At 42.5% G+C, this 20,066-nt stretch overlaps 3 protein-coding genes and 1 non-coding gene across 4 annotated transcripts in view; 1 reads left to right on the forward strand and 3 right to left on the reverse strand.

Moving 5' to 3' along the window:
• LOC125716509 (neurogenic locus notch homolog protein 1-like) overlaps positions 1-10,318 on the reverse strand; it is a 28,279-nt gene extending 17,961 nt beyond the window's left edge. Inside the window, exons 1-3 of the mRNA XM_048988893.1 lie at positions 9,923-10,318; positions 6,257-6,338; positions 167-261 (exon numbers count right to left, since the gene is read on the reverse strand). Coding sequence (XP_048844850.1) covers positions 167-261; positions 6,257-6,338; positions 9,923-9,995 — 250 coding nt within the window. The 5' untranslated portion in view covers positions 9,996-10,318. The remainder of the gene's footprint in view (positions 1-166; positions 262-6,256; positions 6,339-9,922) is intronic.
• Positions 10,319-11,498: 1,180 nt separating this feature from the next.
• On the forward strand, positions 11,499-15,637 carry imp3 (IMP U3 small nucleolar ribonucleoprotein 3). The gene is made up of 7 exons (XM_048989037.1): positions 11,499-11,820; positions 12,463-12,570; positions 13,090-13,164; positions 13,308-13,387; positions 13,672-13,723; positions 14,963-15,035; positions 15,401-15,637. The coding sequence occupies exons 1-7, from the start codon at positions 11,684-11,686 to the stop codon at positions 15,425-15,427; spliced, it is 552 nt and encodes a 183-aa protein (XP_048844994.1). The 5' UTR covers positions 11,499-11,683; the 3' UTR covers positions 15,428-15,637.
• Positions 15,274-18,459, reverse strand: sec22ba (SEC22 homolog B, vesicle trafficking protein a). Its single transcript, XM_048989029.1, has 5 exons — positions 18,264-18,459; positions 17,643-17,752; positions 17,112-17,272; positions 16,835-16,981; positions 15,274-16,141 (listed from the first exon to the last, which is right to left on the reverse strand). Exons 1-5 carry the CDS (start codon positions 18,336-18,338, stop codon positions 15,987-15,989), a joined length of 648 nt encoding a protein of 215 aa, XP_048844986.1. The 5' UTR covers positions 18,339-18,459; the 3' UTR covers positions 15,274-15,986.
• A 438-nt stretch (positions 18,460-18,897) lies between these two features.
• trnav-cac (transfer RNA valine (anticodon CAC)) lies at positions 18,898-18,970 on the reverse strand. Its single transcript has one exon. It is a non-coding gene; the product is annotated as a tRNA-Val (tRNA).
• Between the last annotated feature and the right edge of the window lie 1,096 nt (positions 18,971-20,066).

The raw sequence follows: 20,066 nt of genomic DNA on the forward strand, positions 1-20,066 counted from the left end.
CAGCACTTTGCTGCCCAGTCAGGCTCACAGTAACATTCTGGGTAGCTTTGGGCAAACTGTGGCGCGCATTGGCCCCCAAGTACAGGGGTATGCAGGTGTTGCCTTGCCCTAAGGCACTTGCGGGTCTGACCTGAGAAGCCCGGGGGGCAAGAGCAGGATGTTGTACCTGGATTCCCGGTGGAATTGCCCCCATTGCGGCAGTTGCCCGGGTGACAGGAGTCCCTGTGTTGGCAGTAGTCACCCCGGAAGCCAGCCAGACAACTGTAAAGAACACAGCCATGTTACCTTCTGATCGAGCAGTGTGCAAAGCAGTGTGCAAAGCAGGGTGCAAAGACCACCAAACACACTAACGTCAACACAACAGTGTAATACCGAATTTCCATCCATCCACCCATCCACCAGAGGTATGTGGCTCTGCATATTAGGAATCTGCCAACCCTACATTGTACAATGGCCAATAAGAGAATCTTAAGCAGTGCAGGAGTCTGAGCTTACAGCCAAATGATGTTGTAAAACTGTGCACCACAACTCCAGAAAGGTACAGTGGCGATGCTTCTACTCATTAATTACTCTGCTGAAACAAAAGATTCATTCAATGAATGACTCATATAATCTGATTCTGTTGAAAAATAAGATTTTTTTTGGATAAACATACGTATGATTTAATGCATCCATCTTCCAACTGCTTATCTAGTACATATTCAGGGGAATATCTATATTCTCATTAAAGTAAGATCTGAAAGTGAAATGTTTTAATAACTAATAATAATTATTTAATTATTTGTACAATTAAGTCTGAAAATTTCATTACTGAATTAAGTTTCACAGAATATGCAAAAGAGAAAAATGGGCTAGGCGTAAATCTACGCTCTCATTGTCATATCCAAGGCAAGTTTAAATGCCATTTAACGGTTTCGCGCACCTTTTAAAGAAATCATATAAAACCACAGCTGAGGTTCATCTGAATGTAGACTTTCCCCCATTAACCTGCCCACAACTACTGGAACGTCTGACACTGATGCCGCTCAGCAAAGGAAAAGATTTGCAATAAACCAACTATACCGGTGTTTTATTTTAGAAAAGGTTGAATGTATAATTAATACATGATGTGGGTTTTTTGCAATAGAAATGCACACAGTTGCCAGAAGTTGCATTTCCTTCTCTTTACTTGCGCAACGCGCCTTCACTCGCAAGGGAGTTATGAACTGTGAGGCGGCTATGTGTAAAATAAAGAGATTAAAAACGTAACGACGGTAGGAAAATTACAAATTTCCATCAGATTCTCCTAAATAAATAGATAAACAAACAAACAAATAAATGACTACAACCCACACAAAATAGCAAGCTTCTATGATCATATCGGATGAAACCCACTAAAGAGTCACGGGCTGGTCGCGTTTCAGGTTGTCTGATAAAACCCAGCAGAAGGACTTTTGTTCCCCCAATCGTGTTCTAGTTTTACGCGTTTACTTCGAGCACGACATACTTCCCTATTTTAAGGCGTTATACAAAGCGGATTTTAAATATGGGAAACGAAATCATGTGTTTCAAACGCAAGGCTGTAGTTTTGAGACAGCAAAAGTCGGCTGGCACACTGACAGATATCCTGGAGAAATCCCGAACAGTCCCTAAAGCTCCGTAAAACCGAGAAATAAGAACTAACGATCAGCGGAACGGCCGGCGTGTCATCAAGGGACTGTATCTGTCACCGCATCCTGTTGTTTTTAAAAACAAGTGACTATATGTATATATAAACAAATATATGATGCCCATTGACATTTTACAGCTCTGTTACAGACACGAGGCCAACGTTGACCGGACATTTTCATGCCAGTGGGCAGGGCTGCAGTTCTTGATGAATAGCCATCGGTGCAGCGCCTGATAAAAACAGGATGCTGTGTTGCTGAAAGAGAACAACCCTAAACTTGATATTTGCGCAGTCTCTGCTATTTCTCCCCCCCAGCTTTCTAAGCCTTACGTCCTAAATACCGAAACGAAAATGTCCGAATAAGACACAGAGATAAACTTAGAAACAAACGATTAAGCTCATCAACAAGTTGAAGACAAAATCAGATAAAACGAACACGATCAAGTGACATTTGACTATCTAGAACTGAGAATGAGAGGAAAGGGGGAGCAGTCTTTTGCTTTGACAACTGTTTTTCTAAGCAGCGAAACTGAGAATAAAGGTGAGCAGACATTCTGATAAATAGGAAGAAGGGGTGATAGTGGGGGAGGTACAGAAACCAAGGAGGAAGAGAGGCAAACCTAGCCAGACAACAGAGGAAGGGGGCAAGATGATGATTGGTGATTGGTATCAGGTGGCAGGGGGAAGCTCGTGCCTTGTGTCTTCCTGTCATTTCATTTCAGTTCTTTCTTTAGACACAGGAAATCAGCACTGACACACTGACACTTTTGCACACACGAGTACTCAAAAACGCACGCGCGCACACACACATACACACACACACAGGAAGGACACCTCGCGTGCAGATAATTAGCATCAAACTGCATCAGCATGCACTGTTGTGCACTTGCATGCGTGTGTGTGTGCGTGTGCGTGTGTATGCATCTGTTTTGTGAGGTAGAAAAGCCGTAATGCTGTATGTGGCATGGTGGTACCAGGTCAAAAAAGCAGAAGGGTACGTCCCTCTCTTCTTTCCTGTCTGAAAAGTCCCACAGTGACTCATGTGCTCAACAAATGACAGCAAGGGCTGCATTGCAAAACTGTCCCTTCAAGCGTTCCTGTTATTTCAGCCCTGTGGTGTTTGGCATATGCATGAAAAAATTAAACCTCTGTGTGTATTGTCATTTTTTTTTTTTTAATTGTGGAGATGCTTTTATCCAAAGCAACATACGTTTTTATTTTTGAGAGAAAGCCGGGTCAGACAGTCCCTGGGGCACCAGGGAGTTAAGGACCTTGCTGACATCACTCAACAATGGCCTAACCTGCTGAGCCCCCTGTTTGTGTACTTGTGTGGCTCTGTGCAGGTGGATCTCTTCATTTCAACAGGCTGCCGTGTGCATATGTTCTTCTGGATAATTACGATGAATGAAAAAGTTACAGGGAAGCAGAGACAGGACCTAGGGATGGGTCACAAAAATTTGGCAAGGGGTACTGAGGTATGACACACACACACACACTTACACACACATCAAATTACATTCACAAAAGAAATGCACACACTCTCACAGCTACAAATACAAGTCTTGCATAAACTAGTGTTTTCTCAGCCCGGTCCTCAGGGACCCCCAGACAGTACATGTTTTTGCTCCCTCCCAACTCCTGAGAGCTGGGAAGGAGCAAAAATGTAGACTGTCTGGCAAGGAACTGGGAGAGAGCAAAATCCTGGACCGTCTGGAGGTCTCTGTGGACCGGGTTGAGAAACACTGCCATAAGATACATGTACATATATACAGGTTTAGGGATACGTATATGCTTTTTTAAACGTGTTTCCCTCTGGCATAAACTACACCTCTTGTTACCCCTGCAGACTAAGACGAGAGATGATTAGAATAACAGCAAACAGAGGTGGCCACATCTCTGAGTCACTACCACAGCGAGGACATTCTGCACCATATTTACAGCTCTACAGAGTGTTTCTATACTTCAAGGCGTCTCATTCCACGGCCTTGCATGAAAACTTTATTTCATCACTCTTGGGACACTCTTCTGGCATTCTATGCTCCTGCACTCTCTTCTGGCACCAGAAGTTCCCAAAACTTGAGGCAGGGAGGAAGGTTGGAGATAATCCAAAGCCACCTACTGGTTCTTGTTCCCACCCCTGATTCTTGTTCCCACTTACTGGTTCTTGTTCCCACCCCTGGTTCTTGTTCCCACTTACTGGTTCTTGTTCCCACCTACTGGTTCTTCTTCCCACCCCTGGTTCTTGTTACCACCTACTGGCTCTTCTTCCCACCTACTGGTTCTTCTTCCCACCCCTGGTTCTTGTTCCCACTTACTGGTTCTTGTTCCCACCCCTGCTTCTTGTTCCCACCTACTGGTTCTTGTTCCCACCCCTGGTTCTTGTTCCCACCCCTGGTTCTTCTTCCCACCTACTGGTTCTTCTTCCCACCTACTGGTTCTTGTTCCCACCCCTGGTTCTTGTTCCCACTTACTGGTTCTTGTTCCCACCCCTGGTTCTTGTTCCCACTTACTGGTTCTTGTTCCCACCTACTGGTTCTTGTTCCCACCCCTGGTTCTTGTTCCCACCTACTGGTTCTTGTTCCCACCCCTGGTTCTTGTTCCCACCCCTGGTTCTTCTTCCCACCTACTGGTTCTTTTACCCACCTACTGGTTCTTCTTCCCACCCCTGGTTCTTGAGCGGTCTTATGTTTCTTCCAGCTCAGCTCATAAGGAATCAGTTACACCAATTGGTCTGGTCTTCCTCACTTCTGAAAGACCCTCCACAGCAGGCTCATTTCACCACCCCCCCCCCCCTTAGGAATACCATTTTCACAAACCGGCCCCCTCAACCCATGCCAAACCTCTCCACTAAATAGCTCAGCTCTTCCAGAGGAACTGCAAAGCCAAATACTCAGCAGTACAGTCTTGGAGAAAGAGGAAGCGTTGGTCTTTTGAGGGCAGAGAAGCCCTTCTGACCTTTGAGCCATAAAGAGCAGCCCAAACATTTAGCCCATCTGTCTGAATAGACTGGAGAATAGTGTCCATCCACTGTGAAATTCACAGGACACATGAACAGCAGAGAGTCGGAGCTGATACAGATGAGCTGCGGCATTCTGCAGATACACTGCACGGCCAGCGGGGGGAGCTGTACAGTGCTGGGAAATGTGTACGAGGCAGGATCGCTCCTTCCAACATTCACCATACTTTCCATCATTTCTGTGCGTCTTGGCATGACTGCAGAGCTTAGCACGGCACATGTGTGACTGGTGTAAGAGACTGACCCCCCCCCCCCCCCCCCCCCAACCACCCACCCCTAATAAAGCTGCAACTTCCTTTTTATTTTCATCTACTCCCTCCCATAGCACCACCCAGGGCATGCAAAACTGAAAGAAAGAAAATGCTTCTCCTTGCTTCTTTATGTTTTTGAGAGAAATGAATGTATAAAGTACCGTGCAAAAGTCTTAGCCAGCCAAAGAAAATCTTCTTTAAATCATCTCCATGTTGGTGTACAACTATCATATTATGTCTGTCAAAGCGTGTCAGCTTAGCCGTTTCAAATCCTCTGCCAAAGTCACCCCAGTGTTTGCAGCACCATCTAATACACACATGTGTTTCTTAACTCAACCACTAACACACTTCATCTGTCATTGGCTTTTTAAACTAATCAACTAAGTTAATTAATTAAGTAAATTTGTGGTGAAATTTAACTAATACATGGAATGAGGTGCCCCTGAGGAGAGGTTTGGGAACTGAAGCGGTGTTCATCTAGCCATCCAACTAGATATCCAGTTTTTTGGAGAACAGAAGACATTCTTATTTATTTTTATATCGTGTCACTGTTAATTTGAATATGTTCTAATGCTAAATTGTGTTTTTTAAGTGTACGTTTTACCCAGATAAATATCTTTACACATTCTTTTGACTCCCTAAGATGTCTGTGCAGTACTAAGTGGAATCTCACTTGTAAACCTCCGGGATCCTGCACCGATGCCTTCAAATTATTTACATTGTGTTATTTTTGGTATTAAACCAATACAGCTTAGACTGTGATTTACCCACTTGCTGGATGTTTTCCTGGAAAATTATTATTATTATTATTCTCAGAGGTTCACACAGCTTATACCCCTCGGGGTCTCGAAACAGCAACCTGCAGGCTCCAAGTCTTTGTTCTTAACCACCATGGTTCCCACTGCCCTGTGTAGATTGTGTATTTTACTTGGGATGAGGAGTCAGTTTGAAATTACTGGAAAACAGGAAAACCTTACTCTGAAGTCATTTTCACACATTTAATTTCAGTTTTATTTTCCCACCAAGTCAAACTTTCCATAAATGTTTTTCTGTGCGCTCATTCCAGTAATTCTGTGTGTCACATACCACCAAATTCTTGCCTGACCAAAAAAAAATAATTAAGACCCCACCATGTACCCTTGAGGAGTCCAGTCAACAGGGAAAATGAGTTCTGGTTTTCTGACAAAGGAACAAACTTCCCAAGTTTCAGATTTCACACCTCATGGAATTCGAATTTGAGTTGAGCTGGATTACCCAATTTCACTGGGATTCCCCTCCAATACACATAAAGAAGCTGGGATTCCCCGTAATGCACATTAAGACGCTGCCCGCCGGGCCTACCTGCAGTATCCTGTGCCGTTGTTGTTGCGTATGCAGGTAGCATCGTTCTCGCATGGCTCCCTGTCTCCCAGACACTGCACGGCTGCAACACACAAACGTGCAACATATTATATCAAGCACAAATGCAGAAGCTGTATCTTTTGGGCAGCTTGTCGCCAACCTGATCGCCAAGGGTGCGAGATTTCTGCACAACCAAACGTGTGAAGCACAAATTACAATGACTGTGGTAGGACTTTCTTAACTGAACATGAAGCAATACATTCCAAGCGAAAGTGAGTCATTCTGCCATACGTGATTAAACATGAATATATCACACTGTTGTGATTATAATTCAAAGACCGGGAAACATTAATTTAAGAATAGCAATACGGTAAACCTCCAACTGAAAACAGCACAGGAGGAATACAAAGAAAGGGCCTGAATCACACATGCGAAGGTATTCAACCTGAAAGCTGAAGCAGACAGTTTAACGCACTGGTTTCTGTGTCCAATGCATAATGTGGCTCTGTTTTGCATAGGGCCAATCCCACATTACATCCATAATGCTGAAAACATGTTACACATTTTTAAGATAGAAAGTAACATGAATTTCGAGGTTTTCTATGTATTCAACCCAAGCATTTGCATGAAAAATGCAAAATATGCAAATTGACATAAAAACATGCAAATCGACTTGTTGACACTAAGCTTGTCCGTTTTCTGAGGTATTCTACTCACTAAAACAAGCCTAATTGTCACAGCCATAATCCTGGAACTGCCCGTAAAACAGCAGGCAAATATTACAGCTACCAGTACTTATCCCCAAGTGTATTCCATACGTGGGCTGCCAGCTTCCTGTTGCTGTACAGTCTCAACCTAGAGGGCTCTTCTCATTTATCTATTAAGCTGGTGACGTCTGACGGAACAGAAAGCTGCGCGTTTGTAGGCACATGCCGCTAATAATTAGCGATGCTATTATTCCTGCCAATGTACGATTCAATTAGATGACATAAGGATGGGCCTTTCTTTTAAAGGGAGGATGAAGATTTCGGCAGGGATTCCCTGGAAGAGCTTCAGAGAGAGGAGAGGGAAAGGTAAAAAAAAAACAAACAAATAGATGGGCAGAGTAGGACGGAGAACCAGAGACTGGAGAAGGTGGGAGAGAGAATGAGAGAGATCAAGAAGAAGAGAGCGGGAGGTAGACTGTCCTACTGTTGCCTATTATCCGCAGAGAAAAGGAAGTCGTTCAAAGAGTGTTAGGACACAGTGCAACTTCCTGAGGCTTATGTTATCCCAATTGTTGAAAGCCCACACAAATACGTATTGAAAGGATGAGCCCCCAAATGTCAGCTGTCCTGTCATTAGGCCTAATTTAGGGGGGTTTATTGGCTTAAGTCATGAATAGCTTTCTATATTATATATGTCTTCCATCGCCCTCCCCAGCAAAGACTCAGTCCCCCTATCCATTAATCTCTAACTACACCCCTGAACGTCACCAGTATGCTTATTCACAGTGGCCTGTCCCCTTAACTGGAATCATGGCCATTTCCATTCCCACAGACCACCCTGGGCATGTGCTCCAGTAGTAACGTGGAACATCTGGACTTCAAGGAGCCACTAAACCTAGTAGCTAGAAGCCCCAAGTCATATTTCACCTTATGTTTGAATATGTGTGTTATCAAGGGTATTGTGATTCAGTATGTATCAGTCCAAAATGTGCCAACCCAGCCTACTACTATTAAACATCTGGACAGGGTTTCCTTGCATACTGTGATTCCTCTAGGGGTCACTGAACTAATGTTGTCATGGCTACCAGCCCATAGACTTTCAGTGATTGAGACCAACTGACAGACTATGATTTCTCTCTGTACTGAGACAAAATGGGACTGCCCTGGTACAGTTTGTTCCCCAAGGTACAAACAACATTAACGTACCCCCAATGTTACAGAAATTCTCCTTAAATTTCAATTTCCGTACCTCAAATTAGACTTAAAGGTACAATTACCTACAGCTAGGGTACAATCGGCAGACCCTTGAGGCTGCAGCCCCAGTGACAAGTAATTGTACAGTTAAAGGTACAAATTGGTACGACGTATGCCTTTACTTGAGATTTGACAACATTTCTGACCTATGACCTCGATCACATCCCAAACCCATGTTTGCATTTTGCATTGAATCTTACAAATTAAATAATTTTCATGGTGTTAAACATCCTTGAGTAAATTAAGAGCCTTATTTACAGATCACCTGGTTGAAATTTGATGCCAATGGAAATGGGAGGAAGGAAAAAATATGAGGCTGTAGTATGAATATCAATTAGGTGAACTGATGATGACTATTAGCTTAAAGTTCTTAATTCAATTGTCGGATCACAAGGAACATGCATATGGGTTTGGTAGGTGGTGTGGAGCTCTGTGGGATGCAGGATGCATCTGTGCCAGTGATCATAAGTTGCTGGTTCAGATCAGAGTGGTTTCATTGCTGGGAAATGCTACAGGAACTGGCGGAACCTCTATTCTCTGTTGTATTTAGGGTAAAAGTCTTTACTAAATAAATAAATGTGAATGTTCACAAGTCCGCATTGGACAAGTATTTAGACGGTGGCTAGCCTCTTGTTTTATTGCCCCGTGGCCTCACCAATGGAGACAGGTGACAATAAGCTGAAGGGGAGTAATATGTGCAGCAGTACAGTATTAATGATTCAAATATGACAACTGCTTGCATGGAGAAAACAGGTGTAGTAACCAGAACGGGAAGCAATACAGGGTGCCAAGGTGCGCTGGCACGTTTAAACCACCTTTGCATGAATCAGTGCCAGCCGCAGAAAATAAGCCGCTGTGGTCACATCAAAGGGCATTTCGTATATCTGCTCTCTGCAAAAGTTTTACATTTGTCCTGAAACACTTTCACAAATTCTTGTAATTTCTGCCTATCTAAAAAGGTGAAATTTGTAGGCCTGTTCCTAAACAACTCACTCTACTTGTCCCACAAAAAATAAATATGCATTTACATTATACACTTATTAAAAGTGCAAATCAACGACGCGCAATCATAGTCCGCCGTCAGAGCGGACAAATAGGCCTACATGGATTTCGGCTCAGCTTCACAATTGTGGGCTCAGCAAGCATCACGGATCCGCATTAAAGCTTCACTTCAGCTGTCAAATGTACTACATCTGGTCAGGCGCGTTTCTAATCATATTCTACGGTGGATTTCCGCGTTAGATTACTCAACTAGATCCGTTTTGATGCTATTTAATCCAGGCGCCAGGTCAAATTTATCGATTTGGTCGAGTTCCGTCGGATTTGTGTTGTGGGCGAGCCGGTAATCATATATTACCCAGAGCCATTGAGGTAAGGTAAAGGGTGGGTGAAGCCACGCTTAGGAAGGAGCGACAGTCAGTAACATCCTTCCAAAACACATCGGAAACTCAAACGGACACCAAACGACCCGCAGATGCAATAGACATCCGATTTTCTAATAATGGCTCCTTAAAATAACCACATAAACACTAAATCGGCGCTACGTAATTATGATATTAAAACAAAAAAACAAATTCAAAGTCACAAACCGAAATCAAAGGAAGTGTGTGCCAAAAGATGTCAACTCATCTGGAGGACGAACTGAAACGGTAAATGCACACAGCACAGAAGATACTCGGACGGTTTAAAATCAAGCGTGTCCTACCCGCAGAGAGTGGAAAGCAGCAGGCGATGGAGATCAAAACTTTTCCCCAGAAGATAACGGAGTGATGGCTCATATTTTGAGCAGATCCACATAAGGTCACCCGCGCCTTGCGGATCACACGGGATGATCAGCCAGTTCGCTTGAGTAATTTGTCGACTTAAAAAAAAGAAGTACTGATGAAGAAAAAAATGTCAGACGGCAGATCTTGCTGTATTTCACTGCTACGTAGTCTCTATTGTTTTATTTTCCGATTTGAATATGCCCCCTCCCGGAGCGCCGCCTGGGCAGATGCGCGCATCGGAACTTCGCAGCTTCACCTCGCCGCCGCTAATTTAGGCTCCTACTCTTCCGCTCCTTTTGCAGATGAGCGTCGCTTTTACGCGCTGCTGTCAGTGCGCATACTGACGAACTCCGTGCGCCCTTTGCGCTATTACTGATGAGTGCAGCACAACGCTGTTTTATTGCTGTTTTATTATATATATATATATATATATTTTTTTTTATCACTTGCCCATAGTCCTCGGTGAAAATGGTGTTCTACCGAATACTTCATACACTTCTCAAAACCCGTTTTCGTCTTCTTCACTCCAGTACCTTATGTTAATTGTTTTAAATATTTTCTTTAAAAAATTGTTTTACGAATAATTTCACGAATTGTGTACAGTCGAAGGACCATTGCTGTTTTAGTGTTTTATAAAGTTGGGTTGAATAAGGTATTGAAAGTTTCAGTCGTTTAACTGCCACTGTGTAGACAATAACATCATTTCCAGGAACACGTATATGATTTCCCGTTATATTACGTATTGCGGAATACGTTCCGTCGTATTAAACATGAAGAACAGTCATAAAATGACTACTTTTCACATTATTAATAAAGAAAACTCCACAGTACATAGCAATTCATTAAAAAAAACATTAAGCGAAATATTTTCTACATCTTAAATGTATTTTACGCTGAAGGGGTGATGAAATCAGCATAAAATCATGCAGAATTTGGCAACGGGATTGTACAGATGGCAATGACGACCCGAAAAAGGCAGACGTTGTTGAGAAACCGCTTGCTAACTTTCTGGATATTGTAATAAGTTTGTCGATCGATAAATTACTTGTGATGTCATAAATTTTCAGTAACAACAGTCGTTAAATTTTTAATTTATTGATATTTTAATTAGACCTGTTTAGAATATGTATAATATGCATACATCGCCAGGTGATTATATTCAGAATCAAAAATAAGACTATTGGTTTAAATAAATAAAATATTTATTCTGTTCCAGTTTTTCCGCTATTAGAACATATGATTGCGCTTCACCTTTAAAAAAATCACATCCCTCATAAGAATCAAAATGAAAAGAAAAGCTTTCAGTTTATTAATAAAGAATCGTTGTTAAATAATGTGACGGAGACTTCAGATAAACTCCTAATAAACTCTAATACATATAATCGACCCACAACCTTAACCTCGGACGGCAACCATCGCCGCAACATTTAAACCTTCACCATCTCAGGCATTGAGTTATACCAATTGTAATGTAGGCGAGGGCGAGGCCGAGGCCGTTATTACACTCCAAGACGTAAGATGGCAGTATGAACCCCATACGGACAGCGCACTCGAGATTAAATCAACAGAAGAAGAAGGTTTTCGGGTTTTAAAATGCTCTAACTACTTGCTCTTCAGAATAAGGTTTTAATTGTTTTTATGATTAACATTAGCCATAACTATAAATATTTTTTGGTTAACAGTAAGCTTACGTTCGCACAATGGTTCGTAAGCTAAAATTTCATGAGCAGAAGCTCTTGAAAAAGGTTGACTTTATTAATTGGGAAGTGGATAATAACTTACATGAAGTTAAAGTTTTGCGGAGATACCACATCGAGAAGCGAGAAGACTACACAAAGTAAGACACACATCGGTACTCCTCTGATTAATTGTCTCTGTTTATTGTCTAAAGTTTATATGTTCCGAATGGTTTACTTTCGATAGTAATTATATACTTAGTCATATTCCTTAAATGTCACGCTTATCTGGATGTTACATTCATATTGTTTTAAACGTCTAATTTATTTGTATTTCTGTATAAATAATACTAAATTTAAAATCCCATTGTATGGGTCGTATGGGTTTTGCTCACGTTGGTTTATGGGCGCCGCCATGACAGTTAAGCTGAGCACTTAGCTAGTAATGAATCGTTTGTGGTTAGTTGTAATCCACGTACTGAGTATAAAACATTTATTAGTAGGACTGCTCGTTTGTAAATGAAATGGGTTGCGTTTTAACGAGCTTTGATAGATAACACGAAACGGGTGTCCGGTGTAGTGAGGCGGAATGTAGAAGCGCGACGGACGTTTTTAGTAAGCAGGTGAGATCGAGGGCATGTAATGCATATCAGTAGTTCAGTACGTATTTTAACATGTCATTCGCAGATTTATTAATGGCCTCTTTTTCTTTTTGGCTATGTTGCGGTATTGTAGGTGTAGGGTATAGTGTCTGATTTTATATGCTATGGTGGTCTTGATGTGATTCCCAACTGACCCCACAGGTACAACAAGCTGAGTCGCAACATCAGGGAACTGGCGAAGAAGATCCGAGACCTCGACGAGAAGGACGGTTTCCGAGCACACAGCACCACTATACTGCTGGAGAAGCTGTGAGTCTACAAAATTGTGTGTTTGTGTGTGTTTACCACAATGTGGTAAAACCAGTTTTTCTCTTGTGGGGGTATTTTTCAGGTCCTCACAATATAAACCTCAATTTTATAAACATTTGTGAATGCAGTACAAACAACCAATAGTCTTGTTTTGGTTTTTTACTTAAGGTTAAGGTCACCATAGTTAAGATTATGATTATGTCCATAGAAATGAATGGAGAGTCCCCACACTGACAGGAATATATGATGTTTGAGGTTGTTTCCAGCTGAATAGTGAATAAGACAACAGTTCAATAACATAAGTTGTATAAATGAGTAAAACTATGTGTAACTTTGGATAAACAGACAGCGAAACTGATAAAGATAGATCTTTGAAGCCTTTGGTTGGGGGGGGGGGGGTAGGTCTGATTTGGTCACTTGTATTAATGCCTGTATCTGTTTCACGAAGACGTCGGTTAAGTTAGTCATGTAATGGGTTTAGTATCTAAAGTAGTCTAACCTCTACACCTTTCCACACAGGTACAGTGTGGGCCTCATTCCAACCAAACAGAACTTGGCCCTGGCTGATAAGGTCACGGCTTCCTCCTTCTGCAGGTGAGCAGAAGGTGGCAGGATTCTGCTCCACTGGCAGCCTGCGGCTGTGCTGAGTGTGTGTGCGCTAAGCAGGAAGCATGTGACTCACTTTCCTGTTAGCTCTCATGTCACACGTCACCCGTTTTCCCTTCCTCCCCCTCTAGGAGGCGTCTACCCACTATCATGTTGAGCCTACGCATGGCTCAGAACCTGAAAACGGCCATCACCTTCATCGAGCAGGGCCGTATCCTTCACTGGCTGCTTTGCAGTGTATTATCCATCTGTTTATTTTTTAATGCTTTTTAATGCTTCCTTATACCAGTGGAGAGAACCTAGATCTTCTGATTAGAACAGGAAGTGCTTCAGAACTTTGTTGTTTTGACCATACCAATTCCTGATCGGTTTATCTAAAGGATGAACCCACTGAGTTAAGACACAAATTTGGTCTAGTGATGAGCAATGAAGGAATTGTTACTATTACTCTTAAAACCCTGCTTTAAAGAACATGTACATCCTGAACTGTGTTAGATGTGAGGGTTGGACCGGAGATCATCACCGATCCTGCCTTCCTTGTCACCAGGTGAGACCCCCCCCCACACGTCCATCGTAGTGGTTGTAGAAGGGTTGGACCACATGCCTGGCTCCTCTTCTCTCCTGCCCTTTCTCTACTTCTGACATCCTGCTTGTGATGGTGTCACAATTGCAGTGATGCAGCCTAGAATTGCAGGGAGACATGCTGAGCATCCATTTACATGACTGGTCTAAACCGCCTTTTCCGAGTTTCACATCAGAGCAAGATGTATAATGATTATTATTGATACATTATCTCCATGGGGAGATTCTCTTTACGCCTCCCCCATCTTGCTCTCCATGAGAGTAAGCACAGCCCTGAAGGGCACCCTGAGACCTGGTAGTCAAGTACCCACAACCGTGCTGAGGCTGGGATTGAAGCGAAACCCTTCAGATCCCCCCCCTCCCCCAGTTCTATAGTATATGATTTCAAATATCGGTTTTATTTGTGCTGTAGATGTGATTCAGCAATAGTAAGGAAAGCCGACTGATGTGAGTGTGGAGATTCAGAGAGAGGGTCGATTTTCAAAGGTAGGTGCAAACTATGCAGAAGCTGTGTTGGGGCAGTGAAAGATCTGAGACTTTTAGCAAAGGTAATAAACCACTGCGGGTGGATGCTGTCATAGCGCCGTCGAGCCTAGTTCATGCGTCACTTTTCCGCATGAACTTTTGCGTGCATTCGGGCTGTAGATGGTCATTCGTGTGGCTGCTTGCGATCGTTCTACATTTGGCTGTGGATGCAGATGCTTGCAGTCGGTGTATGCATACAGCAGAGATATTCCACCAGAGCTAGAGAGGGCAGATGTACTGTAACGTACAAATGCAAGTAATGTAATAAACTGGGTAAACTTCTATGAGCAGTTTTAAAGTTGTTAGTCAAGATTGGGGGTAGTATTACGGTAATAAGGCATACCATGGTATTTTGAAGTCCTCCCTACTCTGCTCATCATAACTACAACAACTGCTCTTCCTCTATACTTTCATCAGTGACAGCTAAGCTGTGAAGATCCACACTGCCACCTACTGGAAATACCTAATCGATTTTCTTGCACATGCGAGGTCAATGCTCGCAAACGTGCAAGGCTTCCGCTAGACATAAACATCTGGGCGTCACCCACACCGACAGCAGTTGCCTGCAACTCCCGATGATGAAATTTACGTCACGTCCCCTCACCTGCGATCGAACGTGCGAATGGAGAAGTGAAGTACGAACTGGCCCTCAGCGTCTCAAATCTATTTCCTGTTTCAGAAACATGGAGGACTTTGTCACCTGGGTGGATTCCTCTAAGATCAAACAGCATGTGATGAACTACAATGAAGAGGTAGGGTTACACAGCTGATTGGTAGACATGATATGACAGATTTAGATATTCCTGTGGCTCTTTGAGGTTTAAGTTATGTGACCATTACTCATTACATATGAGTCTTCCTGCACGTGTCAAATATCTTCCCTGACTATTAAAAATTTACATTAGCATTAGATCAGGAGCTTTAACAAGGTGTGTTCATCTAAAGGTCTGTTGGTAACACTGGTAAACTTGCACCCTTGAGCAAAGTACATACCTTTGGTTGCTTTAATAAAACGCCAGACTGAATCGGAGACAACAGCCACACTTTGAGTAAAAGCAACAGAATTAATGCATCCCTGCGATTCTGTGACACGTGCTCTTTGTATTTTCATTTCCAGAGAGATGACTTTGACCTTGTGGTGTAGAGGGGAAGGCCGTTCCGGCCTTTCCTAGCACCCGGAACATGCGGAATGTGTGTGTGTGTGTGGCGCAAGTGTTAAAATGTCAGGCAGAAAGTTTGAGGATAGCAGCTTGTGCAAGAAATTAACTTTTTTCCCCATTATCCAACAAGTTTTTTTTTAACCCCAAATACATAAAATGTTTATAAAATAAAACGATTTACATTGTGAATTAAAGATCATAACGATTCTTCATGATGATTCTGGACACTGGATGAAATCGAACACAGAAAAGCAGCCCAAACCACCCCCCCATTTACCCCCCACCATTACATTAAAAGGATTGGTCTATCTGGTGATTTCAGACAACTGTACAGTGTGGAATGTACTTAAGTAAATTATTCTGCTTTTCAAAGACTGATGTTTACATAAGAACAACCTACCCCTAAAAAAAAAAAAACTACTTTGCACATATTCAGGTAGACCAACACTTACAGGGATGTCTGAGTAAGCTGTTAGTAGAAAAACATTCATATAATACAGCTAATTACATCAGTCTGATGTACAGCTTTTGGTGACTTACAGCTTACAGCCACCAAAAGCGAACGTAAATGATGATGGTGATGAAGACCACGGCGCCGGCAGCCAGCTTGGCGTATGTGGACCGCGTGTTCAGGTACTTGGCGTCACTGCGGTACTTCTTGGAGAGGCTGGACAGGTTGCTGGCTTTGGAATCCAGAGCTGGGAGGATGCAGGGTGAGGGAACACGACCACCACACTGGTCAAAACAGAACCACTCCAGAAGAACTTTACCAGCATTTTTGTAGCACTAACCAATATCCTGTATCACTTAAATACTGATTTTTTTATTCTATACGGTTGCATTTAATTAGCCGGTGTTTTTGTCCTAAGTGTACAAGTAAGGTGGATAATATGCTGACATATATAATCTACATGGCTTGAGGGTAAATGCCTGTTTTACAAAACATCTCACTGCTACAGCAAGCCGACAGCACATTAGGCCATCTGGACCCCGAGCCGTAGCCCTCAGCCCTGGGCTGTGGTTCAGTTCAAATTAATGAAGCGCTGCAAAACATCCCACCATAGTCCTACCTCTACACCCAACTTAAACCCCTCCCGTTCATTGTAGTGCCAGCCCTATCGTTAATAGTTCTGAGGGAGGGGGTGTCCTAGTAATGGCCAGATAAAGCTTCATGAACCATTTGCTGTATTTTTCTCCTCACTAGATGGCGCACTTGCCTAGCTTTGGGCCATGCTTTGAGCTGTTGTTGTGCAGAGAGCACCATCTAGTGGGGTCAGAAAATATAGCAAGTGGTTCATGAAACTTCTTTTATCAATCACTAACGTCCCACATTATGCTTGCGGCAGCCAGACCCTAGGGATACAGTAGACGCAGCTGGGATGTTTCATTACCAGATAAGGCCTCTCCACGTTGAAGCACCTCTTCTATGTTAGCCACCATGATTCGCTGTACATCCTGCAGTTCCGTGTTGATGTTGCCCAGGTTCCTACGCGCCCTGTTGTCAATGTACGACTTCTTTGTCTTCTGGATGTATGTGTCTGAGTGGTAAAGAGATTAGGGGGCAGTTAGGGTAAAGGCAGTAAAATTATAAGCCTAGAGGCTGTCGTTCACCCATAGTGGACCATGTTCTGTGGTGTGAAAAAAGGGCATGGAAAATATTACGCTCACCAAATTCGATGAAGGAGTACGGCCGGGAGACCGTGGGGACCTTCTTCCCGTGCCGCTCATGAAACTCTGTCTGAAGATCTTCCAGGTAGGCAAAGGCCAGCTTCTTGGAGAATCCTACTTCACACAGTGCTAGGTAGCACACTCCCTGCTCGATCACATAGCTGAGAGAGAACCCAGGAAATCAGAGATTTCCTTCACCAATGACAACACATCTTATTAAGAGGCTACAAACAGAGTATTTTACACACCAGGATAGTTATATTACTGCCCCCAGTACATGGACAAGTCTGACAGCCTTGTTATTCATTTTTGGAGTGACAAAAGAGTAGCGTGACATCTACAGCTGTAATGTAACAAGGATATGAAACACAGACTGGCTGGAGAAATTTCACAACATCTATTTTGTACAGTGTGCCAAGGTCATACTAATTATTCATGAGCTCAATTATATCATGGTTATTTTAAGACTAGCGTTATTTGTGTACGTGTACAGTTAATACAATGAATGCAATGAGGAGCTACTAGACTCACTGGAATACCACGGATCCGGCCTCCAGCGTACACCGATTAGGGCTCTGCTCATTCAGCTTGCGGAAGAGCAGTTTGGCCTGACTCTGATACTGCTGCAGGTCCCGACCCGACTGCACGGACGACAAAGGCGACAATGCATTATGCAACTCGCATTAATAAATGGAAACTGACAGTGTTGCGCCATGGGACGAACCTTCTCCCCGTCACAGGGAAAGCGATGAGTGTAAGTTTAAGTGACACAAGGGTGAAAACATAGATTAGATTGATCTGAATGCAAGAAACACTAACATGCGTACGAACAAGTCAGTGAAGGTAATTCAGGACACAACTGGAACCAAAACGAACAAGCAGGTTTCACTAAAGTGATCGGAGGTGCAGTCGCAGGGTATAGTAACAGCTGATGAGTGTTATAATAACTAAGGCATCACAATCAGTGGCTTACAAGTTACACCGATATTCTATAGCACATCTGCGTTGACATGAAAACACGTACACACAAAATGAATATCCGCCAACCAGGGAACATCATGCAAGTTACACAAAAGTTACGATAGCCACTAGCAGCATACAATTAGGTTAACATTTTTAGGCAGGGCTAGTTAAAAAACATCTCATTGAAACCTGTTCATCTTCTTGCATCGAGGCAGCAAGGAGCAGCCCATCCGCCACCCGGGCAATCATAGTCAGCAGAACCATTGTGGACCGTGTTCTGGTTCCAAAGGGACAGAGCCGAATGGAGCCAGCAAACCCAGCTACACTGCTGGATCGACAGCGTGAAGGCGCTGAGCTGGCCGGAATTGCCACTCACTATCACGTCCCTACTACCCACCAGCCACATCAAATAGTTCCTACGTCTGCTTTGCGTCCCAACCTGAGGTATAATCGCGTACAAAGCGTTCGGTGATTTTTCTCGAAAGATCTACGGATCTGCATGTGTCTACAGGGGGTCTGCCTGTGCGGGTGATGTTAGAAATAAAGTTAAAGTACATAATAACTTATAAAGTTGCGGGAGGTTCGTTTATTGAACTATCAGCGAACTAGTACTGTATTAATCTGTTTATTTAAAAAAAATAACTGTATTTTAAGAACACCAGCAATGTAATACTCATTAAGGAGTATTGGCTTACAATGCGCATGTCATTCTGCCGATGATCATATAAACACCTTTTGTACAATAACAAAGAAAGATTTATTGGTTTTTAAGTAATCGGGACAGATAAGAATGTGACATGTCACTTTGCATGGTTGGTAAAAATGTTTCCGCCCGGTTTCGAACCGGGGACCTTTCGCGTGTGAGGCGAACGTGATAACCACTACACTACGGAAACCTTAGACGTATTGCAAGTTACATTCATGTTAACTGTGATTTGCACAAAATAAAACCTCTAAAATTAAATGGAATGTAGTGATATTTAACTTCTTTGTAATAAATTTTGTTAATATGACTCGGACCAATTTTTTTAAATTAAGTACAATGATGACAGACCCCGAACTCATTCTTAAGCAGAAAAACAAGTTGCACTAGTAAACAGTAGAGGGTACTGTTTCTTAACCCATCTGAAAAGCCAATGCAAAAATCTAATCTTAATTCACGTTTTTCAATCTCTGATGGATTTGGACTCGCTTAATCTTACAGGCAACATATAGGCAGCCGCCTGGGCGCCAATGACTGAGCGGGCGCCGAATTGCCTGCTAAAGTACGTTTGCCTATGACTGGGGGCTCCGATGGTCATAGGACTGGCCCTGGCTGTGCTCATTCCGTTTTTGTAATGTTTAACGAATATATATTCAAGTGTTCACTACTCATGTTAATAGAAAACAATGAAAATACAAAAAATAGAAATAATAATAAATTATACATCTAGTCATATATATGTACGTAGGAGTTAAACATTCCGTATTGATTTTTATGAATCTTACCTTTTATATCACGTATAAAATGTGTACAGAAAATGTTGATCAGAAGCTTGATAATTAAGAGTATGGAATTCCTCTCCAAAATGCTGCTGAATTTTTCTTAAATCCACTTCCCATTCCACATCTCACCTTCAAACGTTACCCTATGCCTATTTGTACTTAATATTACATCTTTGTGGTCTCTAATATGAAAACTTAATAACTTAATTTTTGGTTTATTTGCTATCGTTTTCCACTGAAAGTGGTTGCGGTGTATTATCTGCCTCACTCGCACTTCGCTTTGGTTAAATATGTAAATTAAATGAACATATGAGTTTTACAAATCTAAATTGCGTGCACATTTTTGTTCATCAGTTACCTTTTAGTTTATTGTGCTCAAACATTACTAGGCGTAAACCCTTTTCCTTACGAATGCATAACAAACAAATTGATCAATAAGCTGCTCAAAATAATCTCTAAATCCCCCCGCGACCCTACTCTGGATAAGAGCTTGGAGAATGGATGGGT

The sequence above is a fragment of the Brienomyrus brachyistius genome, chromosome 21 (assembly GCF_023856365.1).
Source record: "Brienomyrus brachyistius isolate T26 chromosome 21, BBRACH_0.4, whole genome shotgun sequence".
Taxonomy (NCBI): Eukaryota; Metazoa; Chordata; class Actinopteri; order Osteoglossiformes; family Mormyridae; genus Brienomyrus; species Brienomyrus brachyistius.